Source organism: Vanderwaltozyma polyspora, genomic scaffold (genome assembly GCF_000150035.1).
Source record: "Vanderwaltozyma polyspora DSM 70294 KpolScaffold1002 genomic scaffold, whole genome shotgun sequence".
Taxonomy (NCBI): Eukaryota; Fungi; Ascomycota; class Saccharomycetes; order Saccharomycetales; family Saccharomycetaceae; genus Vanderwaltozyma; species Vanderwaltozyma polyspora.
The window spans coordinates 2,114-15,328 of NW_001834693.1; the positions used below are offsets into that span (position 1 = coordinate 2,114).

General features: G+C 35.6%; 5 protein-coding genes across 5 annotated transcripts; 3 read left to right on the forward strand and 2 right to left on the reverse strand.

Moving 5' to 3' along the window:
- Positions 1 to 462: 462 nt before the first annotated feature.
- Kpol_1002p1 (60S ribosomal protein eL31) lies at positions 463 to 1,161 on the forward strand (the record flags this gene model as incomplete). The annotated part of the gene is made up of 2 exons (XM_001647164.1): positions 463 to 519; positions 877 to 1,161. The coding sequence occupies 2 exons, from the start codon at positions 463 to 465 to the stop codon at positions 1,159 to 1,161; spliced, it is 342 nt and encodes a 113-aa protein (XP_001647214.1).
- A 595-nt stretch (positions 1,162 to 1,756) lies between these two features.
- On the forward strand, positions 1,757 to 4,663 carry AHK1 (Ahk1p; the record flags this gene model as incomplete). The annotated part of the gene is made up of 1 exon (XM_001647165.1): positions 1,757 to 4,663. One exon carries the CDS (start codon positions 1,757 to 1,759, stop codon positions 4,661 to 4,663), a length of 2,907 nt encoding a protein of 968 aa, XP_001647215.1.
- Positions 4,664 to 4,917: 254 nt separating this feature from the next.
- SEI1 (seipin) lies at positions 4,918 to 5,763 on the reverse strand (the record flags this gene model as incomplete). The annotated part of the gene is made up of 1 exon (XM_001647166.1): positions 4,918 to 5,763. The coding sequence occupies one exon, from the start codon at positions 5,761 to 5,763 to the stop codon at positions 4,918 to 4,920; it is 846 nt and encodes a 281-aa protein (XP_001647216.1).
- A 559-nt stretch (positions 5,764 to 6,322) lies between these two features.
- Positions 6,323 to 7,759, reverse strand: Kpol_1002p4 (uncharacterized protein; the record flags this gene model as incomplete). Its single annotated transcript, XM_001647167.1, has 1 exon — positions 6,323 to 7,759. The coding sequence occupies one exon, from the start codon at positions 7,757 to 7,759 to the stop codon at positions 6,323 to 6,325; it is 1,437 nt and encodes a 478-aa protein (XP_001647217.1).
- Positions 7,760 to 9,829: 2,070 nt separating this feature from the next.
- RGT1 (Rgt1p) lies at positions 9,830 to 12,706 on the forward strand (the record flags this gene model as incomplete). The annotated part of the gene is made up of 1 exon (XM_001647168.1): positions 9,830 to 12,706. The coding sequence occupies one exon, from the start codon at positions 9,830 to 9,832 to the stop codon at positions 12,704 to 12,706; it is 2,877 nt and encodes a 958-aa protein (XP_001647218.1).
- Between the last annotated feature and the right edge of the window lie 509 nt (positions 12,707 to 13,215).

Sequence of the window (13,215 nt, forward strand, 5' to 3'; positions counted from 1 at the left end):
CATGATCTAATAGCATGGTATGTCCAAAGGTCATCGCAAGCTATTCGATATGATATGATGTGATATGATATGTGTTGCAGTGCGTGTATGCTCGTTGTTTAACGATAATTCAGTTATGTGAGGATTACACTGTACTGATTGATATTGGGATTGGATAATATTGAATTTTTTGGTACTATTGATGTAAGGTAAAGTTATGGAACTTTTATAGTTTGATAACACAATATTCATTTACCAATTCTGATGGATTGATGGTAATAGCAGTAAGTGTACAGTGTACGGTTAGCACGAACCATCTTGTCTTGTACTGTGGGTAATGGTAGCTTTGTTTAGTAACAAGTTCATGATGGACTTAATTCACTTGTCGTTAATGGTTAAAAGAAACCTTATGTTAATTGTATATCTTTTAAATCTTGATATTAAATATCTTAGAGAAAAGAAGCATCGATACCAGTAGTCAAGATGGCCGGCTTGAAAGACGTTGTTGCTCGTGAATACACTATTAACTTACACAAAAGAGTATGTTTTACAATTAGAAATTCGATTACTTGATGACATTTTTAAAGAACCTTTACTATTAGCATCCATTCCTCCCAAGTTCGTAATATAGAAGTCCCGATTTGATTATCAGATGAATTATTCCAAATATATATCGTTAAACGTATTGAAATTGATATTCTACCGAACCTATAAGGTTAAAGGCATAATCATGTATTGCTAACTGATGGGGCATTACAGAATAGAAATAATAAACAAGAGACAACAGTGATGTGAATTTTTTGGTTCTTTTTTCAGTTATCGCAAATATATTAGTGGTTTTTAAAATTAGCATTATACTAACTATTTTATTATTACGTTACCAATGTTTTATTACAGTTACACGGTGTCACCTTCAAGAAGAGAGCTCCAAGAGCTGTCAAGGAAATCAAGAAGTTCGCCAAGTTACACATGGGTACTGAAGATGTCCGTTTGGCTCCAGAATTGAACCAAGAAATCTGGAAAAGAGGTATCAAGGGTGTTCCATTGAGAATGAGATTGAGAATCTCCAGAAGAAGAACCGAAGAAGAAGATGCTAAGAACCCATTATTCTCTTACGTCGAACCTGTCTTTGTTGCTTCTGTCAAGGGTTTACAAACTGCTGTCGTTGAAGAAGATGCTTAATCGCATTGATTAAATTCTCTCGTCGTCATACCATAAATATAAGAAAATGTTTGTTCTATTATATAAAATATAACTAATTCAATACATCATTCCATTATTAGTAAACTTAGTATTAAATTTTGAAATTGCACTATATGAAAGTCCAATTTATATACTGACATCTTAATAGTTCATACATTCATTACCATTCTTTCTCTAAATTAAACTTTTAAATATGTCCGGCTAAATACCATATCCATCAACATTCTCGGGATAGGGTCCGTACCGGACACGATTGCCTTATTTGGGAAAAAACTCAAATTTATAGATTTCTCAAGTTTCGAATCAAATATTTTAAAGATACATAGTTATAAATGTGAAATCCTACACGTTTTGATCCTGGTCCATATATGTTCTTAATTCTATCGAAGACAATCGGATCTTAACATCGAATAGCCGGGCTATAAGTTAAACGTTTACTTGATTTACTTCTAGTCTGTTGAAGATCAAAGGTATAGAAAATTTAATATATTCAAGACTTAAACATAATTGAAATAATTAGAATACAATCGTCGAGGTCAACACAAGGAGAATCAATATCAAATGCCACACACCAATGGTAAATATTAATGAAAAGCCATTTCCAAACTCTAAAGTTGCTGATTCTAATGGGAGTGAATTATACAATAATGTAGAAAATTCAGAATCTTTATTTCACTGGTTGAATAAATTTATATACGTTGTGGATGCTGGTCAGGATCAATCAGATTTAATATCTCCGAAAAATGTTGCACTTTTCATTCGTTCTACTATTTTATCATATTTGAGAAACCAGGTTTCTCAGTTAGAATCTGCTTGTGATCAAGGTGAAAGGGATGCTTTGATTCAGTGGTGGGTGACATTATTAAACTTCTTAAACAGCGATACCAGTACTTCTGCTTTCCAAACAGATACATACCTAACCGATACTGATATAATCTCAGTGAGTTTGGAATGTATTAGCAAAATTATTACAGTATTGATGATACTCCCAGAGCACTCGTTTGTTGATCTGGAAATATACTCTCATCATTTATTAATTACTACTCATTATGTTACCAATCGTTTAATAATCAATTCTAAACTATCCAAACAAATTCAAAAAAATGCTGCACTACCTGAAGATGATGCTGCATCAAATTTGAGATTTTTTCACAAATATAATTCATTGTTAAGATCATTTGTTGGAAAGTTAACAGCATATGCATTTATTTACCTTCCTGATTCATTTAATTTTGATACCCTAGTTCTATATCAACTTAACCCAAATCTAAACCATGTTGATAATAATACCATTTTTTCCTGGAAGCAAAGAAAGTTTTTTCAGACCTCAAGCACTGATCAAAATATTAAATTGGAAGACATTGAAACTAAGGATACACACTTTTTCAAAATAATCATTTCACATTTGAAACATGAATTCACATTTTTGGCATTTTATTGGCATTATTGGTATATCATAACCAGATATTCCTCATTTTCAAAAAACAAATCAGAATTTTGTTCAAATTTAGATTTAATTCCTGGATCTCACATCTTATTAAACTACACAATCTATGACTCTTTAGATCAAGATCTTCAAAATTTACGCTTATTTTTAACATCGAAGCAATCATCTCAGAAACAGAGTGATTTAAGACGTGCTGATTTACTAGACGCCACTGAAGTAATGCCTGATACGGACCAACTTGTTCCAAAATATCTATCAAATAGTAACAGAGGATCGAAGCCAGCCATGATTTCTAATGAAGAGTTAAACAATTATATTTTCACGAGATTTAAATCTACAAAACTATGGGAATCCTTAAGGAGTTTAACTGGTTGTTTAGGAATCCAAATAATCCCGGTTCTAAAACTTCATGATGAATATCAATTAAAATATATTTCAAAGATTTCTGCATACGATTCACATTCCGGTAATATATTTTATAATAAGATCCTGCAGTTTTTACTATTCCAGTTCAGATCTTTAAATTCAATAGATTTTTTAAATTGGGATATTTGGTTGAAAGGCATATATATGATGTTGAATACATTACATGTAAATTGCCAAGCTTCCAGTTTACTGTCTTTATTTAACATTTGGAATTATTTACCGGATAAGAATCAAAAAGAACTCGCAAAATTACTATTGACCAAATATTTTACGGTGTTCATAATTGAAAATGATTTCCATATAACAAAACTTCTATTTACAAGATTGTTAATATTTAAAGTCTTACAATTGAGAGATACATATATTCGTTCTCAATGTCAAAAACTGTTACAAGATATCAATGAAGAAGTAAAATTATTGCATCATAAAAACTTAGACTTAAAGTGGAATAAGGATACCAAAATCATGTATTTTCAAGGAAATAAAAGATTTGTATTAACTCCATACAGAGAGGTTCTCGAAAATAATTTAATATTTAAACATCAGACCGAATTAAGATCAAGGGCTAAATCCAATGACATGTTATTTCCATCAGTTCTAAGCACAAGTAATATCAGACCAACTGTAATCCTAAGAGGTGGTAGATATCCATTTGATATTTTGGATGATCTTGCCACAAGAGGTGAGATTATTTTTCCAGGACAAGGCAATAGAAGTAGAGTAAATTCTAGGGATAGATATTCGGATGATAGATCTGATGATTACTACGATAAGTATGCAAATTCTTTTGCCAATTCAATAAGTACTACCATCAACTCTTGGATCAGCCGTATTAGTACATCAGTTGAGTCATCAATGTCTAGTGCTGATAGTTCTATTAAGAGAAGTGATGGATATGAACAGAATTCGATAGAAATTGCACCTGAATTAATGTATTCTAAACCTATATTAACTTCTGATACTACATCTTTACTATTAAAACCTATAATAATGAATAATGATGATTATCTGAGAAGTGTGGATAAGGCAAATAGAAAATGGGGGATTGTCACTGCTAGGACATACGACAAACCTCTTCCAATTCCAGATAGATCTCAAGTTAACGGGTTAGCTAATGAATTGAAATTGATGAGCATTGCATCATTTAGTAGTATTGATTATTCTTTTGATGTAGTTGACGAGAATATTTCTAAAAAGGATTCTAATCTATTGAAGAAAAATGAATCCGCTCAAGAAACAATTCCTGTTATCAAATTGCATGGCATCTTTGGGAACAAAAGCATCAACGATAATGATAATTCCAGCATACTTTTATCGAATGCTAACATTCTTTCAATGAGTGTCCAAGATCTTAACTTATTAAAAACCAATAATGAAGAAGAAGATGGAACCATAATTGTTGAAAACTATTATAAGAATAAAGAAATGTATTTGAAAACTCGATTTGAGAAATTGACAAAATTTATTGAAATATTCAATGAAACTTTAATTCAATATACAGAAACTTTAAATATAATTAACCATGAATCATTATTTATGGAGTACGAGGTTAGAGATGAGAATAATCGTAATACAAATTATACGAATGCAAGGGAATCAAATCAGTAACCGAAATCATACAACTTATAGATATATATATATATGTACATATAGTATATGTTAATAAAACATATTACTGTAAAATGAAACTTTTCTTGAAAGTTGAAAAAAGTGTAGATATGTATATAATGCTTATTAGAATTAAAATTATGCAATAAAACAGAAAAAAGACATGCAACCTAAGAACCGATGATAGTACATGGGTAGAACATTACTAGCATTCCTATTGTTCCCCATTAAAAAAACCCAGATAAAAGTGTAAATTAAGTTTTTGTATCTGTACCTGTGCCTGTGGCTAGTTCCTTTTGATTTACCAAATAGAATGAAAGTACACCAGTTACTGAGAATAATGTTGAGATTATGACGTAACACACCAAGGTTCCAAATATGTGAGTCAGCTTTCTCCATCTTAACATTATATTTCTAAAACCTTGTTGAAATTCCATTCTATATCTTGCTCCAGATTTTGGATCAAATTTCAAGTGCATTGATGGTGAACCTGGAATGAAATCATAATATATTTTTACAACATCAGGATCAATTGAAATTTTATCCTCTATATCAATATGATTCTGCCATTCTTTTTCAAATACTTTTAATCTATTTGGTCCAATTTTAGAGAGTCCCTCTGTTGATATAGAATCTGTGTCTCTTATACAAACAATTGGGATATTTCTTCTATATATTACAGTCGAAACATCATCATCTGTAGTAGCCACTGAAACTCGTAATTGCAAAGTGTCTAAAGGTGACTTATAACCACGATTCACCGAGTCTTTCAAACAATAAAATTTATAGTCTAAATCCATCTTGTACAAAATGTAATCACGTAAGGGAATCATTTGAGATAAACCATTGTCTAATATAGGAGGTAACGGTTTATCAATCGAAATACGATCAATATATTGATCAAATTTCTCGAAATCAAAGGTGTTTGAAGTTGATAAAGGTACCCATTGTGAAGAATCTGGTGGTAATAATCTTGCATAAAAATCATGAAATATCAAAATCGATAATGGTAAAATTATTAATAACTGTACTAAACAAGTGATTGCAATATATGATGACCATTGCAATAATTGCAAAGGTCTTGTAACATTAACCAACATAATTACTATGCAAAAGTAATAATAGTAATAATAATAATTATGCTAGTGATGAAATTTGGTAACCACCAACTATAACGGTCAAAGCTGAATAGATGTCTCTTTTTGAACCTAATCCAATCCAATCCAATATAGACCAATCGATCCTTTTACTTGTCCTTTATCTCTTTATCCTTCTTAGTTGGCTTCTTATTCAAAACCTTTGTGGTTTTGATCTAAAGCCTTTATATCATCTTATTTTTTTTCAGATATCTTATAATGTGATATATTTAAAAGTACAGTATATATAAAAGGTGATATAGTTTAAATATTGATTGTTTGTCTATAAAATTCATAAAAACACTATTTAGAATGAGGTGAATAATAACCTGACTATGATGGCGATGATTAATTTATTATTCATTTTGTTTTAATCTTAATCTTAATCTTTTTTTTTTGGGTTTTTCTGTTTTCTTAAATTTTGACTTAGCAGTGAAACTATTTTTATTTTACAGAAGAGGTGATGATATTGGCGACACATATTGTTACATTATTCTTTGGATGATGTGACTTATTGTAGGGACTAGTGAGTAGAGTGACCTCTGTGATATTTCAGACCGTTGAGATTCTTGTAACGTTTACCACAAACCTCGCATCGGTATGGTTTATCCTTCTCGTTGCCCATTCCATCAGGGAATGGTTCATTTGAGTTTGGATCTAGGATGCTGAAGGTACCATCTGGATTTTCGTGTAACTTCTGGTTCTGATGGCCGTGCAACTTATGGTATTTTAGACCGTTTTGGTTTTTATATGTTTTGTCACATCCTAGGACAGGACATTTGAACGGTTTGTGTTCTTCGTGGTCCATAACGTATAGTCTCCTTGCTGGATCGTCGATGTATCCTTCTTGTGGTTTTGCAACATAACCATTGCCTGCACCGTCTTCATCCTCGTCGTCATCGTCTTCATCGTCATCGTCTTCATCCTCGTCATCATCATCATCATCACCATCAGCATCGCCGCCGCCGTTGTTGTTGTTGTTGTTGTTGACTGCAGCAGAATTGTTATTGTTTCTTATGTGATCCTGGTGATGAAGATGGCCATTGATATGAGTTATGTGCTGTTGATGTTGTGGGATTTGTGATGGGGCAACGGTCATGGCAGGATACACGGAGGTGTTGTTATGTAATGTCGATGACGGTACTATGGTAGCCATCTCGTTATAACCTTTTTTGTTTGGGCCTAGGAAAACATCGTTTGTTGACACAGCGTCTATAAGGCTTCCATTTAAGTGAATTGGTGGAATTGTATTTGTGGCTTGAATCAGATGTTGTTGTTGTTGTTGTTGCTGTTGCTGTTGCAGCTGCAACTGGCCATGATGGTGCTGTTGAAGTTGGTGCTGTGGTTGATGCTGCTGCTGTTGCATCTGCATTTGCGGTAGATTTTGCTGTAGATGTGCTGGTTTTTTTGAATCTTGGATTCTACTGTTCGGTACATCTTGGGGAATTATATTTAGATGCGACAACTTATTTTGGTTGAAAGGGTTTGGGGTGGTATTTGCGGCAGTAGCAGTATTATTATTATGACTATTATTATTATTACTGTGATGATGATTATGATTATGATTATGATTATTATTATTATGATTATGGCTATTATTATTGCTGTGATTTAGGCTATGGCTATGACTATGGTTATTATTCGGTGACATTGAAATGTGTGCTTCTTCGTAATGTCGCAATAAGTCATGTAGAGAGGGCAAAGACAAACCACAGCATGAATAATCTTTACAATACTGTTTTTCCAAATTCGGCAGGTAAACATTGTGAGAGTCTATTTGTACCATTTTTTTATGTTGGTAATCATTTCTAGTATGCTTCAAAGTGTTATGGAATGATACTTCATCTTTCAACCATGAACCGATTGGCAAAGAGCCCCACGAGACACCGCCCATCCCATTGATATGAGCTATGGAGTCTCTTCTTAGGGAATTCCCTTGAGTGTCTACGCTATTAGACATAATAATACAATATAATATAGTATAATATAGTTCTTGCTGCCAAAAAAAAAAAATAAAATTAAAATTCAGTTGATTAAGATAGAACAATGAAATCACCTCTTTGTCTAGTTTAAAGTTCTGTCAGTGTGCGAGTGTGTCTACAATATACATATACAATCACATATACATATATAGCTACACAGACATATATGAGTGTATAGGTGTAAGTTGATATACAAGTATATCTATATCTATAACTATATCTATCTATATATTATATATATAGATAAACGCAAAATGTAAAAGCAAAAGTAAAAGAGGTTTAGTCAGTGAGGATGGTACAGCTGTTAGAATGTGTTTGAAAAGTTGAAAAATCGATGGAAAATGTATATACTTAAACGACTAGAGTATGTAGAGTGGTAGTATTAATAGTTGGCTAAGCAAACAGTATTAGATTATTGCTAGTTCGAGTTTAATTTTGGATATTTCATCATCACATCATCGCAAAGTTCGAGTTTAAACCAACGGGAAAAACCTAAATAGAAACGACAGATGGAGTGGAGTGTTACCCGGCGCGAGGGAAATTGGAAGGGAGGGGAAGGGGAAGTAACACTTACCCTGCCATGCGTGGTTGGAAAAACTGGGAATGGGAACTTGAGAGAGACGCAGTGTAGTTACCCGGCCACTGGACATGGACATGGATGTGAGATGGGAAAAGAGGTACAGTGGATCACTGCCAACGAACGTCACGTGATTCAGTTCATTTCGTCTCTTGTCTTTCTTCTTTGTGTGAATGGGTATGTACGTGTGTGTATTGTATTGTATTGTATTGTATTGTCTGGCAGTGTTCCGATCCCGTCGGAAGGCAGTGGTGGGGGGAAGGCCAGCAAGAACAAGAACAAGAACAAGAACCACCATCCAGAGCAGTACTAACTCCGACAAAAAGTGACGTAACTCTCTCTCCATTGAAAGCAGAATAAATAGAAATAGTAACAGTAACAGTAACAGTAACACCAATGGCAATGGCAATGGCAATGGCAATAGTAATAGTACAAGACACTAGAGGAAAACATGCACAAGCCACATCCAATCAGACAAACAAAGAAAAGAAAACAATGAAACTCTTATTTCCTTAACCCCAGAGCTATTATCCGGTTCTCTTTATTCCTCCCCGGGGCTGTCCAACCCAACCAAATAAGCAAACTGCGCTATCAATATGCTAGAACACCCCCCCCCCCCGCAAACGAAACTGTCCGGGCTAACCAACCAGAACAGCAATGCTGTTTTTCCCTTCCTCCTTCCTTGTTCCGCCGGTCCTCTTCTCTTCTCTCGGGATCTGATCTGATCCGATCGAGACTCTCTCTCTCTCTCTCTCTCTCGCCCTGCCCTGCCCTGCCCACTCCACCGAAAAAAACTTTTTTGATATACAAAACAACAACAACCAAACAACACAAACAACCAAACATGCAAAAAACAATTCACATTAGTTGCCAAAATTCTGGTTCATATATAAATGAGCGCTGTATTGACGTTGGCGAAAACCGAAACCGAAACCGACACCGTTCGTTCGTTGCTGTGTTGTGTATCTCTCGCTCTCTCTCTCTTTGTGTCTTCCCATCTCTTTTTCATTTTTGTGTTTGTGTTTCACACTCTTTTGGTTGGCCCACTGCACTACTCGACTCAACTCACCGCACGGAATCCATCCGAACAGTGACGTATCCAGCTGGCAAGGCAAGGAGACCAGTACACCGCCAGTTTTTCCCATTTTACTTCCCGCTCTGTTCCCACCACACCAGAGCACAGGCATAATCGACATCACGCGCGCCCCCCCCCAAAACATATATATAGTATACTATACTATACTATACTATAACATAACATAATATATTATACACACTCACACGGAAGTGTCTCTGAGGAGGAAAAGAAAAATAAAAAGAAACAAACATACGCACACATCCATCAGCGTCCGAAACAGTTACCCTCCTTACACCCCACTGTTTTATAAATTGCTTTATTGTGTTTGGTTTGGTTTGGTACAGCGTAGTCTCATTGCTCGTGTTTTGATTGGTCAGTACAGTCTCCAGATAGATGACAGATATCGCAGAAAGTACCGCCCACCCACGTGATGGCGTGCCGCCATCGCAGCAAACGACCGCCAGCGTCGCCTCTGCCGCTCTCGCCACTGCCACTGCTTCTGCGTCTCCTACAACCGGCTCTGCCACAAGCACAGCCGCTCCAGGGAAACGCAGCAGATCCTCAAGCACCGGCTCCGCCAAAGGAAGTATCGGCGGCAAAAAGGCCACAAGGGCATGTGACCAATGTAGGAAACGTAAAATCAAATGCGACTACGACAACGACAAAAACGTCTGTTCTAGCTGCAACAGAAACGGCGACAGATGCCAATTCAACCGTGTCCAACTCAAACGTGGTCCCTCAAAGGGATTCAACCGTAATAATAGCACCAGCAGTGCCGCTGGTGCAAGCACTACTAGCAGTACACATCAAACTTTTAATGCAAACGCCAGTGGCAATACTAATAGTAGTAACAACAACAACCACAACAACAACAACAACAACTCGGTGCTACTCCCGCCGATTACTCAATATTTTCAAGGCAACGAACAAAATCATGACCAACAGTTTTGGAAAGTACCAGTAGACCTGGCTGGCCACCTCTCCCCACACCATTCCCAGTCACACTTGCATCGTGACTCAGTCGACTCGGCCACCAGTAATAATTCAAATCTAAATATAAACGGCATCAACATCGTCGATAATTCAACTACTAACTCACAATCAGGAGGTTACTTCCCAGTTAGTGCATGTCGCAGCAGAGCCTCATCGGTGCCTTCTTTCCCAAGAAAACCACCCATGCAAATACAACCACCAATGACTTCAATGTACGCTTCTTCTCTAGGTGGAGGAACACCTGCCACGGGCGCTATTGGCGCATCGAACACAGCTGTTTCTGGCGCCACTGTCCCGGGAACTTCCTCTAAACGCAGAAAGTCAGTCGTATCATCAAACGAATCTCCACGTACCTCCAGGGCTTCTTTGCTTCCCAGACCAGACTTCGCCGTCGTCAATTTGGTTCCAGTTCCACAAAACGTCGTCACTCCTGCCTCGTCTCTACCCGCTGTTCCATCTGGACCTCTTCCTTCTACCGGAGTAGGTGTCGGGGGTTCAACTGGACAAGTAAGGCTAACAGATCTGGACTTGATCAATACATATTACGAATTCGTTCATTTGAACTTCCCAGTGATCCCAATCAATAAAAAAGCATTGACAAGCGACATCCTCGTAATCAACACTTCTATCGAGGAGCTTAACGATTTGGTCATAGTTTGGTTTCGTAACTCCCTGGAGTTGTTAGTAACCGTCTCTTTGGAACAACCACAAACTCAATCTACTCATGCCTATACTGAAAGTCTTAACAGTTGCTTCCAAAATGTAGTCAACCTTTACCCACGTTTGAAACAAAATAATGGTATAGACCCTAAGGTAAAAATCGTCTATCTTTGTACATTTTTGATCCTTATCTACGTGCTATTCTTTCTGGGTCAACATAACTCGTTTATCATTTCTGTATCGGTCACAATATTTAACAATTTTGGTCTTTATGGGAAACTTCTATCATTGAATACATCGTCACCAGATTCATCGTCACCTTACGATATCATATTTGTTCGGTTGTACCTGTTACTAGTGACTTTTGATTCTTCATATTCTATGGCCTTGGGTACCCCAAAATTACTAAATTTAGAGATCAATGGCCTTGTTGACAAATTTTTCAATCTGAAATCTCAAAATGAACATTTGTTTATTGATGAAAATTTGATTAAGGTCAACTGCATTTTGAAAAATCTGGAATTAGGAGAATATATCTGTAACGCATCACATATGAAAGATTCGTCTGATGCAATGAAGGTGATTAAATCTACATACATGTCCAAGAAACACCAATCCAAGAAAGCAGATCATTCTTCCTCAGTTTCTCCGATGTTTATCTCTGAGTGGTTCCAGAAATTTCTGGTTGATAAGAAAAATTTAATTTCATTATTACTGGATTACCAATTGAGAATCAATGACATTACTCCTCTACAGCTGTCAAAACTGTACGTGGATTTAACAAATTCATTGTGTGCCTTAATTACTGTCATTTTGGAAATATTAAAGTTAATGATGAAATTAAACCCTACAAATTCGATAGATTACAATTATCGTCCATTACAGCATTTTGATATTGATAAACCGCCAAGTGGTGGCGGTGGGTCAAGCTCTACTAACACATCATCTAATCCGTATTCCAATCCTAATTCCAACGAATTTTATCAGAAATTACTTGGATTATCAAGCGATCGGAATACTAATCTTGCAGACATGACAAGAGGATGTATCACACCATTTGCAATCATTACGATCAACGAGCTGTTCAACGTTACTGAATTAATCAAGAACATTCCTTCTTCGTTGATCAGCGTTGTTATGGAGTCGACAAAAGAAGAAAAGGAAAACACGATTAACCCACAAGACCTGGTACTGAAACTTTCCAATTCGATGAATGAAATTGTTCAAATTACGAGTTTATTAACCATGGTAAAGCCATACAAGGGAATAGATTCGAGTTATCCAAGATGGCAAAAATTTTCCAAACGTAGTGGACCAATACCATCAATGGCACCAAGCAACACTGCGACAAGCACTATACAAGATTTCTCGGAATACAACATGACAAGATCACCCTCATTGGGATCATCCGCATACAGCAATAACCCACATTCTCAACATTCAGATCACAATTTTAACGAAACTAATGATTATAATGACAATATTTCAATTTTCAAGAAAATATATTATGAAAATAATAATATTCAAAATAATACAACCCCTCAAAACGAAGTTCTGCAAAGTTACATCGACACAGCATGGAGATTACTAGACGATTCAGAGTTAGGATGGTTATAAGATCAAAAATAACCTACATTAAAAAAAAAAAAGAAAAAAAAAGGAAAATTAACTTAAAGAACAACCCAAAATAAAGAGAATGAAACAAATGAAATTAAAAGGGAAACAGATATCCCACTTTTGTCAAATCAAAATACCACCACTGCCCCACATACTTTCTCAAGTTATCTTTTTTTTTTTTTTTTTTTTTTCTATTTACTGTTTTATGCCCTTGCAAACCAACTATATCAGAACATTACATCTGTATATCTATCTAATCTGAAGTCTTGACCATATTTTTTTTTACATATAATTTTGTATATGCATGTATATACCTGTAACAATACAACACATACCTTAAGCAAGAGATCAACAGCAATCTGCCACCTCCTCATCAACCACACACGTACAACTTCTCCACCCCCTCCATCCCCCTTCCCAAACCATAAAAGACATAGCTCTCTTCATATAACCATCCTCTATCTATCTTGATCGATCCTTCCAAGACCAAGACCAAGACCAATAATCAG